The sequence below is a fragment of the Salmo salar genome, chromosome ssa16 (genome assembly GCF_905237065.1).
Source record: "Salmo salar chromosome ssa16, Ssal_v3.1, whole genome shotgun sequence".
Lineage (NCBI taxonomy): Eukaryota > Metazoa > Chordata > Actinopteri > Salmoniformes > Salmonidae > Salmo > Salmo salar.
This window is the reverse complement of record NC_059457.1, coordinates 41114491-41125472: the sequence shown is the minus strand read 5'-3', so window position 1 is coordinate 41125472 and position 10982 is coordinate 41114491. Positions and strand designations below refer to the sequence as shown.

Sequence of the window (10982 nt, the reverse complement as noted above, 5' to 3'; positions counted from 1 at the left end):
CAAAACAGTCCACAGGTCAATTATGAATAGTTCAACTGTCTTTGCAAGAATTCTACCACTTTTAATATAAAAAAATATATATAAAAAATAAAGTAATAATGTAAAGAAAATGTTAAAACCAGTATTGTGAAAGTAGACTATTCAACGTTATGAACCCATCAGCCCTGGTTCTATAGTAATAGTAAATAACAGTGGTATAGCAGTTGACTCCGTATGTATTTCTGGATCTGCGCTGGCCAGCGTCTCTGTTTATTTAAGTCTTGTCTGAGACTTTCATACACTCACCCCTACAAGCCCCTTTCCCTCCACTCTATAGAAGGCCAGCCCATTTCAGGTTCCTCACGTGCACTGGCTGAAACTGCACTGCTAATTCAGGGATACTTCACTGTAATCTTTGTCCATGATTCATGTGGTGATGACGTATGGCGAGGGCCATAGGATGTGACAGAATGAACGGCAATAATTATTTATTTATTTCACCTTTATTTAACCAGGTAGGCAAGTTGAGAACAAGTTCTCATTTACAACTGCGACCTGGCCAAGATAAAGCAAAGCAGTTCCACACATATAACAACACAGAGTTACACATGGAGTAAAACAAACATACAGTCAAGAATACAGTAGAAAAATATGTCTATATACAATGTGAGCAAATGAGGTGAGATAAGGGAGGTAAAGGCAATAAATAGGCCATGGTGATGAAGTAAATACAATATTGCAATTAAAACACTGGAATGGTAGATTTGACAGTAGATGAGTGTGCAAAGTAGAAATACTGGGGTGCAAAGGAGCAAAATAAATAAATACAGTATGGGAAGAGGTAGTTGTTTAGGCTATTTATAGATGGGCTATGTACAGGTGCAGTGATCTGTGAGCTGCTCTGACAGCTGGTGCTTAAAGCTAGTGAGGGAGATAAGTGTTTCCAGTTTCAGAGATTTTTGTAGTTCGTTCCAGTCATTTGCAGCAAAGAACTTGAAAGATAGGCGGCCAAATGAGGAATTGGCTTTGGGAGTGACAAGTGAGATATATCTGCTGGAACGCGTGCTACGGGTGGGTGCAGCTATTGTGACCAGCGAGCAGAGATAAGGCGGGACTTTACCTAGCAGGGTCTTGTAGATGATCTGGAGCCAGTGGATTTGGCGACTAGTATGAAGCGAGGGCCAGCCAACGAGAGCTACAATGCACACTGTGCTTAAGTGTGTAGAAGAACAGTCACACTTTCGTATTGCTTCCAAAAGCTAACAATTACGGTATTTCTAAACAAGTGTATTCCTGTCCAAGCTCAATAACAAACCTGTGTGTCTTCACGTCTTCAGCACTACCCTGCTATGTCTGAGAGAGAGTAAGAGTCTGAGCCAGACACAAGGGCAGCACTCACCTGACTCTATGGCCCTCTTCATTGAGCTTATTAGACAGATGGGAGACTTCTTGGCAGACGCTCATTTGTATGCTATAAATGTGGAACAACACTAGTATTTAGGACTGTGTATAAAAAAATAACAGGATCATTCGTTTCAGTTCAGTTGAAGAATTCCCCACCACCCCCAGCCCCATCCTGCTGGTCTCCCCACCCATCCCCTCTTCCATGCCCAAAAATAATAGAATAACAGGATTTCACCATGGTAAAAATGACTAGAAATGACCCTGATGGTGTCTTGACTGTTTGGTATTTGCACAGGGGCTCTGAAGGAAAAGTACAGGGACATTAATAAGTGCACATTTTTCTATTTCAAACAGGCTACTTGTTAAACTATATTGATGTGCAAATGGGTTTAACCAATAGAATTCCTTGTTCTGCCCAAGTAAACACTCTCTTTTTGAAGCATCAGACACTCCGCTGTTTAACTCTAAAGAAACAAATAAGACATTTATTACATTTAAAAACACCATGAGTTCCCAATGTTCCATGTTTTCTAGATATTCAACAAAAAGGTGCAATTCTTTTATTTTTATATTCTTACTGATACAACGAGTAATAGACTATTGAAAGCCCAAGCCTATCATATAGGTATACCCATTTAGCCCAAGCCCAAATATTGATTATTTATCTTTGAGGATGCTGTCTGTACATTTACAGTATAGTAACCACTACTGTATGTTTGACCAATGTCTCCCCCAGGTCTGGTCTGCTCTGGGATGGTTGTGTACAGTAAAGTACGTGAAGGATGGATCAGTCCTGCTGCTGATCTCTGCAGTTATCTGGCCTGTTTCCTGGCTGACACTGTAGCCGTGAAATTTCTCTGCTCCTCGCCATTACCCAAAGGGCAGTCTGGAGCACCCAAAACTGTAGCACATTACTGAGGCTTAGCACGTTGGGCTCCCTGGGCAAACAACCGGCACCATCGCTCTCTCTCTCTGACATTCTGTCACACTTCAATTCACTTCAGCACTTCTGTTTTTACCAAAGATGGCGTGAGCTAACACTGAGAGGTCATTTTTGGATGGAAGATGACTGAAATATCCCTCTGGTGGTTTGTGGACGGAGTTCAAGCATACAGTTAGTTTCCCTATGTACCCATCCAGAGTGAGTAACCCTTATACTTATTCGTGTGTTTCTTGAATGATGGTTTGTTACAAAATAGGGTTAATTATAAAAATAAGTAGCTTTTCACTGTTTCACTAAGGATATGGGGCGATACTAGATGTACTCTGTGACCTCCACACCTTTGAAAGAAGGTTATCATAAATACTGCAGAGGTATTTCCTCTTGTCAAGTCCTTAAAGGGGATGTGTTGATGGTTTTTCATGGAGAAGGTATTTTCATGGAACAAGTTAAGCAGTGGCAACAGAGCCATTCCATAGACCATTTGCCTTTAATAAATGAGCTCCATCCAGCTGAACAAACCGGAGCCTCTTTTATTTCCATGGCATGTTTAAGATGACAAGGACATGAGGCAATGTGCTTAAAGTGTAGTCCTTTCAATTTAACTCATGCTCAGTATTCCCCTGTTATAAAATCAACAAAAGGCACTACCTGTTACATTACCTCACCCAAATTGTTGTCATTAATAATTCCTGGGTATTTGGAACTCGTTAAACTTTTTCCATTCCTGAATGGGACCCATCAGACAGAGGCTCTGGTTAACACTGCGGCTGAATGTAAACACATTTCAAGAAATCTTAGGCACTTGACATGGAGTTGACACCAGGGGAGTGGGTCCTCTCGACAGCTTTAATGACATACTGAGGGAGAACCTGGCAGAACACACGCAAGAGCAGCTTCCACGCTCAAGCATTTAATTTTTCTTTCCCTTTCCAAGAAACACAATGTGCTAAGTTGGATAATTTCATACATTTCTGAGGCATGCCGTGTTTTCTTAAATAATTTAAGAAATCAACCTCTCTGCCCTCAAATGGTTTTGAGCTCAGCTTGAGTTAAACGCACTCCTGCCACCATCATTACGCACACCTGCTTCCCTCATCACACGCAACAGTGATTCATTGGACTCACCTGGACTCAATCACCTGTTCTGATGCTGTTCCTGTCCTGTTCCATGTCTGTGCTAATTAAATGTTCACTCTCCATACCGCGTCTTTCTTTTTCCCAACGCAGTTAAGTCAAAACCACGCCCCGTTATTCAGAGGGGCATTCTACAACGCTTTAAGTGCTCTTCAAGTCTCCAAGTCCGGAAGTGAATATCACGTAGAGCAAAATTTCAGTCACTGATTAATAACATTTGACCTGGTGTTTCAAGATTGAAAAATATAATAACAATGTCTTGGACCGAGCTAGCCATTAATGTTCGTTAACACTCAAAGACAGATTCAATGGCTGTAGCATAGCGTATTCGACTGAATGATTAGCTAATAAATATTTGAGAAATTATTAATAATAAGCATATGCTTTTACCTGATAGTAGACTACTAATGATAATATAACAACATAAAATACCTAGCTAGTAAGGTTAAGTAGCCTAGGTTAACTTAGCTGACCTTCAATTTAGGGAATTCAGCAGAGTTCTCTGAGACATTTTTACAACTCATTGAAACTCTGAAAATAAATACATGGGCAAATGTTACCAAACATGATAATAATAGGCTTGCATTATGGTAGGCAGATAATTGTTAAATTACACTTTCCATCCTTACCTTGGAAGGTCACTGTCTCTGCGCTGATCGCCTGTGAGTGAGACAACGCTAGCTAGCCAATGGGAGCGTAGTAGAACATCTCTGAATAACGGAGCATGGTTTTGGCTTAACTGCGTTGGGCAAAAGAAAGACTCCGGAGGCGTACCTGCTTCTCATCATCAGCGTTGGTTCTTATAAACTCAGCAAAAAAAGAAACATCCTCTCACTGTCAACTGTGTTTATTTTCAGCAAACTTAACATGTGTAAATATTTGTATGAACATAAGATTCAACAACTGAGACATAAACTGAACAAGTTCCACAGACATGTGACTAACAGAAATGGAATAATGTGTCCCTGAACAAAGGGGGGGTCAAAATCAAAAGTAACAGTCAGCATCTGGTGTGGCCACCAGCTGCATTAAGTACTGCAGTACATCACCTCCTCATGGACTGCACCAGATTTGCCAGTTCTTGCTGTGAGATGTTACCCCACTCTTCCACCAAGGCACCTGCAAGTTCCCGGACATTTCTGGGGGGGGATGGCCCTAGCCCTCACCCTCCGATCCAACAGGTTACAGACGTGTTCAATGGGATTGAGATCCAGGCTCTTCGCTGGCCATGGCAGAACACTGACATTCCTGTCTTGCAGGAAATCACGCACAGAACGAGCAGTATGGCTGGTGGCATTGTTATGCTGGAGGGTCATGTCAGGATGAGCAGGAAGGGTACCACATGAGGCAGGAGGATGTCTTCCCTGTAACGCACAGCGTTGAGATTGCCTGCAATGACAACAAGCTCAGTCCGATGATGCTGTGACACACCGCCCCAGACCATGACGGACCCTCCACCTCCAAATCGGTCCCGCTCCAGAGTACAGGCCTCAGTGTAATGCTCATTCCTTCGACGATAAACGCGAATCGGACTATCACCCCTGGTGAGACAAAACTGCGACTCTTCAGAGAAGAGCACTTTTTGCCATTCCTGTCTGGTCGAGCGACGGTGGGTTTGTGCCCATAGGCGACGTTGTTGCCAGTGATGTCTGGTGAGGACCTGCCTTACAACAGGCCTACAAGCCCTCAGTCCAGCCTCTCTCAGCCTATTGCGGACAGTCTGAGCACTGATGGAGGGATTGTGCATTCCTGGTGTAACCCGGGCAGTTGTTGTTGCCATCCTGGACCTGTCCCGTAGGTGGGATGTTCGGATGCGCCGATCCTGTGCAGGTGTTGTTACACGTGGTCTGCCACTGCGAGGGTGATCAGCTGTCCGTCCTGTCTCCCTGTAGCGCCATCTTAGACGTTTCATAGTACGGACATTGCAATTTATTGCCCTGGCCACATCTGCAGTCCTCATGCCTCCTTGCAGCATGCCTAAGGCAGGTTCACGCAGATGAGCAGGGACCCTGGGCATCTTTCTTTTGGTGTTTTTCAGAGTCAGCAGAAAGGCCTCTTTAGTGTCCTAAGTTTTCATAACTGTGACCTTAATTGCCTACCGTCTGTAAGCTGCTAGTGTCTTAACGACCAGTCCACAGGTGCATGTTCATTAATTGTTTATGTTTCATTGAACAAGCATGGGAAACAGTGTTTAAACCCTTTACAATGAAAATCTGTGAAGTTATTTGGATTTTTAAGAATTATCTTTTAAAGACAAGGTCCTGAAAAATTGATGTTTTTTTGTTGTTGCTGAGTTTAGAATAAGGCTCCAGTCATATTTTATATTTTTCTCTAAATATTTAGGCAAACTTTATTACAAAAGACAATTTCTAAAACTAAGAACTGCTGAAAAACGTCCTCAAAAACATACAGTATCTATTTTCATTACAAAATAACCAAATATATATATTTTAAACCCAGTATATACACTGTTTGACAGTAGCAGTTAGTGTTCTTATGCCTGCTTTAGTAGTTTGAATCTATAAAAGAATGCAAAGAAATCCATGCATTTTATTATCCATACATAGGAATTTATGGTGCATTTTATCACATAAATACAGAACATACGTGTGGCTCATTTCAATGAGCATAGAACTTTAGGGTCAGTGCCTGGTTTACTACATTTATTCTCCATCAAAATAGAAATGGCCTAAAGGAGACAAGAGCACCATTGACTTTCTTGGAATAACCGCCAACTTGGGACAACAAAACAAACAAATTTGTTTGATTTGAAATGGCCTTTCAAAGACTTGTTATGTCTATGTTTGCACAGCACCATAGTATACATTTTAGCTTAGCATTATACTACTGTAACTTTGACATACTGTATACAACCTCCGCTGCTCTCATGCAGGACGTGCATGTCTTTATTACAAAGAGGATAACTTGTTAAATACTTACTGTAGCTAAGTACATCACAGCTCACACCTAAGAACATATGCATTGGATGATTTAAAAAAGCCAGAAAGTGCTTAACGAAAGACAGGTGTCAATACTGACTTCAACAAAAAATACTGATACAACTCCATACATGTTACTCGTCTGGCTTGGTTATCATTGGCAGGCATATGGTAGCAGAAAATGGCCCCTCCATCAGAGCAATTCAGGGTTAACTCCTGTAGAATAAACACAAACCAATGATAAACACATATTTCACAGTATCGCAAATTAAATGTGTATATCAATTATATACAGAAAGTCTTTGTGACTTACCCAGTGATCCTACAGTTCCTGGCATGGACATAGCTTCCTGTGTACCTGATGTCACACTTCACTATGTTGTTTGAGAAATCTGACTCCTGCACTTGCATAGTTGGGTTTACTGTCACCTGAGGTACATCATGAGTCAAGACGGGTCAATGACATGTTGCTAGTTCTGCTATATGTTTTGGACAACTGAAAAATGCCAGTGACAAAGAGCTGTATCTATCTGGTTTACAGTGAGCTCCAAAAGTATTGGGACAGTGACACATATTTGTTGTTGTTTTGGCTATGTACTCCAGCACTTTGGATTTGCAATGATACAATGAATATCAGCTTAAAGTGCAGACTGTCAGCTTTAATTGAAGGGTATTTTCCTAAATTTCCGATGAAACGTTTAGAAATTACAACACTTTTTTTACATAGTCCACCCATTTAGGAGACCAATAGTATTGGGAGAAATTAACTTCTATGTGTATTAAAGTAGTCAAAAGTTTAGTATTTGGTCCCATATTTCTAGCTCGTAATGATTACATTAAGCTTGTAACCCTACAAACTTGTTGGATGCATTTGCTGTTTGTTTTGGTTGTGTTTCAGATTATTTTGTGACCAATGGAAATTAATGTGAAATAATGTATTGTGTCATTTTGGAGTCACTTTTATTGTAAATAAGAATATAATATGTTTCTAAACACTTCTACATTAATGTGGATTCTACCATGATTACAGGTAATCCTGAATTAATTGTGAATAATGATGAGTGAGAAAGTTACAGACACACAAATATCATAACCCCAACAAATGCTTACCTCCCCTGTTATTGTAATGGTTAGAGGTTAGCAGGTCTTGGGGGTATGATATTGTGCGTCTGTAACTTTCTCACTCATCATTATTCACGATTAATTCAGGACTATCCGAATACTATACTTTTGACTACTTTACTACACATATAAGTGGATTTCCCCCAATACTTTTGGTCCCCTAAAATGGGGGGACTATGTACAAAAAGTGATGTAATTTCTAAACGGTTCACCTGATATGTATGAAAATAACCTCAAATTAAAGCTGACAGTCTGCACTTTAACCTCATAGTCATTGTATCATTTCAAATCCAAAGTGCTGATGTACAGAGCCAATACTGTCCCAAAACGTTTGGAGTGCACTGTATATCTGTCTCTTCCTTAAAGTGGCTATAGTGTTACCTTGAGAATATAGTTTCCTGGTGGCACGTCTGTGATGTCAATCCACTGGCAATCAATGTTGGCATTGTAGGTGTCGTAGCAACCAGGACCCAATCCCTGTACCATACATGTGATTAAAAACATATAACAAACTGATTGGTTGATCGATTGATCAATTAAACTATCAGAACCTGTGTGTGTGCTGTGCAGGCGAAGCGTCGGCGGACTCCCGGGTCACAGCTCGTGTCCTCCAGACAGAAGCTGGCCTTGTGTCCCTCTGCCACCTTCCTGCCTGTGATGACATCCAGCAGGTCATAGTTACTGAAGGCCTCCATGCTGTGGTAGTGCTGGTGGCAGCTGTGCCATTCCCATTGGTGTCTGGGTTTGACTGGGAGGAAGTCAGCAGTCCCCTGGTTCTTCACCCTCTGAGGAAACCTCAGCAGAGTCCTGTAGTCGATGTCTCTGACACCTGGTCGATATGCTGACCTTGGGGGAGAGAAATTAAAAATACAAATAACAGACTGTACATAATGACTAGGGTCAGGAGTTTTTCCTGACAATGTCACCTGACCATAACTTTCTTGGTCAGAAAAAACTCCTGGCCCCAATTATTACAGATAAGTGCATGGACTTTCATTTGAATTATCATTAATGACAGCTTAATAACAACTTAATAACAAGTTAGTAACAGTTCACGTATTATGCTTTAGAAGACACTGAGGAGGAGCCTTGAGGTGTATTTGGGACAGTTTAACATTCACCTAAGGAATCCACAGCCTTTCATTTGAAGTTTATTTTACTTGGCAGAGCAGAGCAGAGCAGAGCAGAGCAGAGAGGGAAAAAAATCGAGGTCGGCTGCCAGATTGTATGGTACTGTCGTTATACTGTTACTTCCAAATGGGCCAGTGCCAAGGAAGTCTGGTCGACACAACCTGCCTGATGTCTACCTCTAATCAAACAAATGACTGTATATGTCAAATATTATTAATTAGTGTTATAATACATTGACGATGCCAATATAAATGTTTTAGTGGTATTGATCTTACACATTGATATGTGTAATCAATAATAAAGCATGAACTCCTACCGTGACAGACAGTTTTCCTCTCCTGCACATCTCAGGGCATACATCTGTACCCGTTGGATATAAGAAGCAGCTTGGATATAGTAGGGGTCAGGGACAAGGTCTGGGAGACCTGGGGAAGAGGAATCACAATCCATCTGTGTTAGCTGTATGATTTACAAGGGTGTGTGAGGGTTGTTGTAACCTACCACATTTGTATTTTTATCAACAAGAGAGTCTGAAGCGTTTTATGTATTGTTTGTAATATTCTGTACTTTTATTTGGATGTAAAAATATGTCTGCATAATGCAAGGCAAATGGCCCTGGGTAAAATAGAACACCCTACTATTTAAGATATAGAAGCTAAGCCTAATTCTCACATACTGTCTACCTTACCGTTATGAAGTAATCTGGTGCCATAGCCTGTTCCCGGTGGAAGACGCACAGGTTCTCTGGTTCTTCCGTTATAAAAAACAGAATTTTGGTGGTTTTTATTTGGGTCCGTGGGATCATCACCATAATCAACTATCATATTATTACTTTCAACCCTCCTCGGTTGCTGGGGCTGCGAGCGAGTGATGTGCGCCTCCACGCCATTGTTAGAAAGCGCACTCAGCGCAGTTGGAGATGTATTTGATTCTGGAGCTGGAATGCGTCTGGATGAGGGAATAGAATCCGCTGCTTGGGCAATGCGCTGAGCGCGTTGTCTGTTGCCTGCATCCTTGGCATTATTCACGTAGCCAAATGTGGGTGGGTGGGCTGATGCTTCTGGGGTCTCATGTCGCGCTTGGCTCGTGCCGCGACCATGCGTAATCTCTGCGCTCCTGACCGGTGACACAGATACCTGTCGCCAAACCGGCAGGCTGACATCAACCCGAGTAGGGTTTCGTCCTCCCCTCGGTATCCCACTGCCTGAGAACTCCTGGAGAGCCCCGGAACCGGTACCGTTGGAAGTGGAACCGGTGCCTCCTTGGGAAGGGGGACGCGCTCCTGGGTATCCCGCCACCTGCACCGTGTCCCTCGGGGAAGGTGGGTGACGTTTATTGACATCATTATTGGTGTTCAGATAGAGCTGAGCAGGTAGTCTCCCCGCCTGTGCCGGTGCGAGATATTCAGACCCCGTGCTGAGTAAACTATACATCCGACCGTTGTTCTCCCATTGGATTCTGTGTCTCCATGGCCCCATTCGCGCACGTAAATGGTGCTGTCCAGTGCTTAAACTAACCAGAACATAAAGCAGGCAAAAAAGTGGAAAAGAAAACCTCTCCATGGCAAAAAGTGTCTGAACTACACAAAACACTTCGTAAATTTGACACTTCTGTAAAAATGTAATCTAAGTGATGTTGGGGTGATGCTGGGGTATGTTTTGTACACACACTTGACTCTGTCAGGGAGTTGCGCACCACATCTCCATAGTGAAATTCAGGTGAACTACTTGGAGTGAAAATGTAGGCACTCACTTTCATAGAATTTGTTTGTCTACGCATGCACAGAGAGGAGCAAGGGCTTATTTTACAGACACCATGTTTAACTTAACCGTTTCGTCACCATATCGGGCGTGCTATACAACTATTTGTTTAGTAGGCCTATAAGTACATTTTCCGCATAAGCGGTAGCACTTTCTTAGAGCACGTTGAGATTTTTTGCTGAAAATGCAAGATACATTTTTTTTTTAATTAAGTGGTTTTAGTTTTAAAAAATGTGTCCCTGATTAGTCATCCAACTTAGTCTATTTTTTTTGCGTCATGACGCAATGACCTCTTGGCGATTGGGAACTTCTGTTACAACAAATGACTGATAGTCATCATAAGCAATACGTTCTATACGTGGATTAAATTGAAACCTTCATAATAGGGGAATAGAAAATGTGTTTTATAATAGGTGCTATTTGCATCATGAAAATAAGCACACATGCAGGTGGCGCGCGCTGCTGCTGCATGGCTCTTTGAGATCCATTTACCCTGTTTATTTTAACGGTAAATACCACATTGGAAAAGCACACATTGGGGCGGGCCTTGTATTACCTCACACCACCTCT

The 10982-nt window shown here is 41.9% G+C and overlaps 1 protein-coding gene across 1 annotated transcript; it reads right to left on the bottom strand.

Moving 5' to 3' along the window:
• Positions 1–5775: 5775 nt before the first annotated feature.
• On the bottom strand, positions 5776–10385 carry LOC106573825 (protein-lysine 6-oxidase). The gene is made up of 6 exons (XM_014149191.2): positions 9341–10385; positions 8969–9077; positions 8073–8367; positions 7903–7998; positions 6713–6828; positions 5776–6615 (listed from the first exon to the last, which is right to left on the bottom strand). Exons 1-6 carry the CDS (start codon positions 10212–10214, stop codon positions 6609–6611), a joined length of 1497 nt encoding a protein of 498 aa, XP_014004666.1. The 5' UTR covers positions 10215–10385; the 3' UTR covers positions 5776–6608.
• Between the last annotated feature and the right edge of the window lie 597 nt (positions 10386–10982).